Source organism: Vitis riparia, chromosome 5 (assembly GCF_004353265.1).
Source record: "Vitis riparia cultivar Riparia Gloire de Montpellier isolate 1030 chromosome 5, EGFV_Vit.rip_1.0, whole genome shotgun sequence".
Classification (NCBI taxonomy): Eukaryota; Viridiplantae; Streptophyta; class Magnoliopsida; order Vitales; family Vitaceae; genus Vitis; species Vitis riparia.
In genome coordinates, this window is record NC_048435.1 from 21,322,137 (window position 1) to 21,327,904 (window position 5,768).

General features: G+C 31.9%; 1 protein-coding gene across 1 annotated transcript; it reads right to left on the bottom strand.

The window, feature by feature from the left end:
- Window positions 1-2,349: 2,349 nt before the first annotated feature.
- Window positions 2,350-4,806, bottom strand: LOC117913949 (ankyrin repeat-containing protein At5g02620-like). Its single transcript, XM_034829084.1, has 3 exons — window positions 4,014-4,806; window positions 3,379-3,893; window positions 2,350-3,021 (listed from the first exon to the last, which is right to left on the bottom strand). The coding sequence occupies exons 1-3, from the start codon at window positions 4,732-4,734 to the stop codon at window positions 2,356-2,358; spliced, it is 1,902 nt and encodes a 633-aa protein (XP_034684975.1). The 5' UTR covers window positions 4,735-4,806; the 3' UTR covers window positions 2,350-2,355.
- Between the last annotated feature and the right edge of the window lie 962 nt (window positions 4,807-5,768).

A 5,768-nucleotide genomic window follows, 5' to 3' on the forward strand; every position in this document is an offset into this window, starting at 1 on the left:
ATAAATTTTTAGTATTGATTGATCATTATTTGAGTTTTAAATTATTTTTTAAAAAAATATTGTATGACTCACTAATATTTTTGAGTTTCAATTTATTTTTGAAAATGAATAAATTTTGTGTATCAAATACAATTTAATTTGAAATGTATTTGCTTAATGAAAAATTGTAGAGAAGTTAAAAGAAATTTAGAAAAGTACATATAATTTAAAAGAATATCATATTTTAAGATTTTCGGTATTGGTATTAAATCATGGAGGGAGAAGGAAATGATATTATATTCAATTTTATTTATTTTTTATGATTTGTTTAAAAATTTATATGTTTTCCTTTTGTTTTTAAAAACTAGTGAAAACAATTTTTACTTATTTGATACAAATTATTCTTTATTTTACTTTGTTTTTAAAAATAATTTTTAGATAACAAGACCAAATAGTATTAAGAATTTTTTAAAACAGTTTTCTGAGTTTTTTGTTTTTAAATCATTTGGCTAGACATACTTTAAATCTAAATGTAATATTTAGAAAGTTTCTAAATCAAATTTCACTTTTCAATCATACCAACCTTCAAACATGCCAAAATTAAGGTTCAATGTCTGGATTGGGCTTGTAGAAGACTATGAACAAATGCTATGTTTAGTTGGCGGGATATGATAGGATAGGATAGGATATGTATATCATAAGATATCATATCCCATTGGATATGAGATATATCTCCTATGATATGATTTTCAATGAAATATAATATCATTTGATATATACATATTTTATAAACATAATATTATAAGATAACAAATCCATTGAGATATGTCATATTAAATTATGCTTATATTTAATTTGTGAAAATAAATAAAAAATAAATATGGAATATATATTATTTTCAACGTTTAAAATAAAAATTATATCACATTCCAATATTTTCTTTTAAAAAAATGAAATTTCTCTTATATTTAACAATGTTCATGATTACAATATTTAAACTTTATAAATAATTTTTTTTTAAAGTTATGTTATTAGATATATAGAAATAATTTATATATATTAATATTATTTTATAAATATTTTTTATTTTTTATTTTTTTAGCCATAAATTTAATTTATAATAAAAATAATTTGCAAAATGAGTGTATAAAAAAATAATAAAATAATAAAATAAATAAATTTATGATACATGAGGATATACATATCTCAAATCTTAGCATGAAATTAATATATCTCTTGTAAAAGAGATTTTAAAAAATGGATAATATATCTCACCACTTATCCTATTTCATATTTCATTGAACGTATGATAGAATAAGTGATGAGATAATTTATTTTATCTTAACCATTACTAACTAAACATGAGATATGCTATAATATTTGCTCTTGTATCATGCTATACCCAATCAACCAAACATGACTAAAGGTAATTACAAGAAAGAATAACAGAGAAAGCCAACCTAAGGAAGGTTCAAACATATCTTTGTCAAGGAAAGCATGAGATAGCAATTTGATAGTGGCCATGCTTGTAGCTCCTCTAACCTTTGCAGCAGGTTTCGCGTTGTCGGGCGGTTATGAACTTATGATAGCGATGACATGGCAATTTTATTAAGAAATCAAATATTAAAGCATTTGTTGTGTCAACTTTCTTGGCCATGGTGCTCTCTATCTCTTCTGTATTAGCTTATTTGTCTAGTGCATCGCGTAAGAAAAAGGAACACATCAAATTATTTTTAAGGTTAGGCTTTTGGCTCATGAAGTCAAGTGCAAGAGCAATTAATGTGAATATTTATAAACAAGGGAATCTGTAATGGTTAAATAAGAGTCATGAAACATGATAACTTTTCTTTAATTTCTATTTAAATGTACTTTCACTACTAAAATAGAAATATAAAATAATAAATAAATAAAATAGAAAATTAATAAAATAAAATAAAAATATAAAAATATAATATAATATCATAATAATAATAATAAAATGAAAAATTAAAAATAAAATAATAAAATAAGCATAATAATAATAATAATAATAAAATAAAAAAATAAAAATTTACAAAATAATAAAGACTAAAAATTAAAGGGTGGGTGGGCCTAAAATAACACATGTAATCTGGATTTAAAATTAGACTCAAAATTAATATAAAAATAAAATTAGGACAAATTTTGTGGTCTACAATTGACTCATTAAATAAATGAATGCCACAAATTTATGTATTGACATATTGATTTGTAAAGATTTTAGAGTTGTAGCTACATAAATGTTTCTAGCTTTTACTTCATTTTATCATTGTTACTAGTTACTAATTGTAATAGGAAACTTGTTACTGAAAGCATAAACAATAGGTCAGACTTGAAGCATGTCTAAAATGATTTACATCAATGTGAAAGACCCACAAATTTTTTCCATTCAAAATCCGGAGGGTCGGTTAACATTATAAGAAGACCTGGAACCAAAAACAAAAGGATGAAGACTGGAAGGATTATGAATTTGGTGGCACCTTCAAGAAATGAAGAAGGATGTAGCACAGCTTCCAGCCCCGCAACAAATGCAAACACCATTGGAGCCATCGCAACCAGGGTGAGCGTATCGCCGAGACCTAAGAATGCCCAGACGACCTTCCTTTTGAAGAAAGGGAATGCGGCAAGGAAATACATACCAATAGCACACAAAGAAAATATCATGGCTATGCTATCTGCCAAGACAAAAATTCTGAAATTTTGACTAGCTGCAATTGCCATGTCTCGGTCCTTGCCCTTGGTGCCATTGGTAGGGAACGATAAGACTGCCATGCCCTGGGTATCGCCCTTGTCCTGAATGTAGCCACCAGGCAGTGTGAAACCTGCCGCGAAGGTTACAGTTGCTATGAGTGCCGCCACTATCAGATGGCTTTCCATTGTTTTCTTAAGTTCAGATATTTCTTCACTTTCTTTGCTTTCAGATATTTCTTCACTTCCTTTGCTATCGCTGTTATCCATGTCTTCCTTGACCTCTAGCGAACCCAAGGGTCTGATCCCAACTCTGAAACTTGGAGTCCGCCGTCTCTGAAATTGTAAAAATTTTACAGAAACATGGATAGATATTTGATTTAAAGGGGTGAAATAATCATCCTCATTCTTGTAAAAGAAGGAAAATACTAAATTTGTTAACATAAAATTACCAGAAACTGCAATTTTTATTTTTATTTTTATTTTGTGAATAAAAACATATAAAGGATAGTTTGTCAGTTGTAATATCCATATAATTTTAAATGCTGTGTTTGGTTGGCAAAAAGTATGAAGGAAAGAAATACGGAAACACAGAAAAAAAATATAATTAAAATTAATTAAAAAATTTATTATATTTTTGGATGTCCAATGAGTAACAGGTACATAGGAAATGGAAAATTTTGACGGCCTTACCCTTGATCTCACGAAGGTGTCCAATATCCACGTGAACGTCGTCTCCGGAGGTGGGAAGTAGTTGACACCTTTAGACAAGTGAGAATTGTGCAACAGTTCGAGGGGCGTCTTTCCTTCAGCATTCTTCTGGATCATGAGTTCTCTCACCCTTAACTGGGGAATATTTGACAAACCCGAAGTTACAAATATTTTCTTTTCTGGCATAATCAAGTGCAGAACATTATTGCCCTTATCATCAACATTCTCGCAGCAATCTGGAAAGCGTGACACCAACAGCTTCACTATTTCCACATGGCCACGGCTTGCAGCAATGTGAAGAGCTGTCCTATTTCCAATTTCATTGTATTTGACGCCGAGATAGACAACATACTGATGCTCGTCAGATTCACCTAGCAATTGCGTCACTATTGTTGGATCACAGCCCACATATGCAGCGAAGTGAAGGGGAGACCACTCATTTTGGTCCAATGCTTCAGTTAAATCAGGCTTTTTTTCCAGTATCTTCTTTGTCATTGCTGATAAAATAAACAAATGAACAAAAGATAGAAAGACTTAAGAAAATTAAGAAAATAAATGAAGTTTCCCCTTGTAGTGTGATTAGCATTAAATAGAAAGAATAGTGGATCGGTCACTACCTTGGTCTTTGAGAATTACCGCAGCATGCAAAGCCGTTCGACCCTTGATGCCACTATGAGCTGGTGAAGAGCACTTGTCTAGGATCATCTGCACCAAGTCTCCGAATCCCCACTCAGCAGCGATGTAAAGAGGAGTATTGCCTTCAGCATTAGCACCATAGGCAAAGTCGGGGTCTTCCTGAATCAATAACTTCACCACCTCAGGGTGATGATTTCTCACTGCCTCGTGCAAGGCTGTGTCTTTTACCTCATTTTTCAACCTCAGCATCTCCTTCCAATCGGCTGCAGCCCCTCCTTCCAAGTCTCGTCCTTGAAGTCGTTTGGCAGCCTCAATCAGATTTTCCACCACTGTCAAATGCCCTTCTCTGGCTGCAAGGTGAAGTGCAGTGTCACCTTTCTTATTGGGCTGTTGCAATAGTAATGAAAGAGAATGCAACCCAAGGATCTTTTCAACGAAGTCTGCTTGACCGAATTGGGCTGCAACATGGAGAACTGTGTTCTTTTTTGGGGTTAGTTTGTCACGAATATCATGTCCCTCAAGTACATGGATGTCACCATCTGCTGCAGCCCGGTACAATTTAGGATCCATGAATATGATCTGGGTCAGGTTACCATCATCAGCTGCAGCCTGGTTGGTGATCTGGATTTCCCTAGCACCTTCAGCTCCAACCTTATTGCACTCTGTACTCAAGTTAAGGCTGGAAGTAGTGTAATCGGCCATTGTTGTTGAATGAGCAGTCTCCTTTCTATAATTTGCTCCAAGGGTGGGAAACAAGTTGACCAAATGTTTAATGGAGAGGGTGGCTCTTAGCTCAACCTCGGGAGAAGTGGATGTTTTTTATAGCCTATAGGCATGTGGGACACAGCTGCGTGCAAGAACAAATTTATTGTTAAAAAAATACTTTAATCTACATCATTATCAGCCATCTAAGTTCATCATTTTCCAAAAATAAACCCTAAAATATATTCTTCAAGATGAACTAGCACTATCACTGCAATTTATTCCTCTCGTGGAGCACATGTACCTTGCCCATTTTCCTCTTTTGCTTTTTCTTTGGATGGGCTCTCTTTTGCTTTCTCTTTTCTGTCTACCCCAGACCCCCCCAGAAAGCAGTTACATATAGTTTTGGAAGATAAAGGAAAAAGGATAGGGAGGAATTTCAAATTCATTTATTTAATTTAGAGAATATTGTAAGAATCTTCCCTTTTTTTTTTAATCAATTTTTGCATTTTTTGTAAGTTTTTCTAGTATTATTTATTTTTGAGTTTTTTTTTTAAATATGCGATTAATGGAAAAAGGAAAAGAAAAATATTGGTATAAATATTATATTTGTGATTGTTTTGCATAGATGCTTTTGTGTTTGAAAAGAGAGTATGGTTTTCAAATTTAAATGTTGAGCTTTATTTCAATGATTATGTAAAAAAAATTATTTTATTGTATTAAATAAGTGACTTAATTAAATTTTAAAAGTAAGTTTCTAGATATCGAATCCGAAATTAGTTATACGGACAAACCGAAAAAAAAGATTGAAATAAAAAAGGTCAAAAGTCTTAACTTGGCAATTGGATTAATGGTGATAAGGTCTTTTTAAGGTTGCAACGGAGAGGTTGTTGTCCAGTGGCCTTTATTAATTCACACCATGGTTGTAAGGCATTCTTTTTGTGACGCAAACGATATCTAAAGAATTTATTTATTTATTTGGCCTATTTTCCTTTTTTCTTTTTCTTTGGATGGGTGGTGGGGTAGATTTCCCA

Bases quoted from the DNA above. Each gene is read 5' to 3' on its own strand.
- LOC117913949 (XM_034829084.1), bottom strand. From the start codon at position 4,734: ATGGCCGATTACACTACTTCCAGCCTTAACTTGAGTACAGAGTGCAAT. The intron at 3,894-4,013 runs GTAGTGACCGAT...TTATTTTATCAG, and splicing joins GGTAATTCTCAAAGACCAAG to CAATGACAAAGAAGATACTG. The intron at 3,022-3,378 runs GTAAGGCCGTCA...TTACAATTTCAG, and splicing joins ACACCTTCGTGAGATCAAGG to AGACGGCGGACTCCAAGTTT.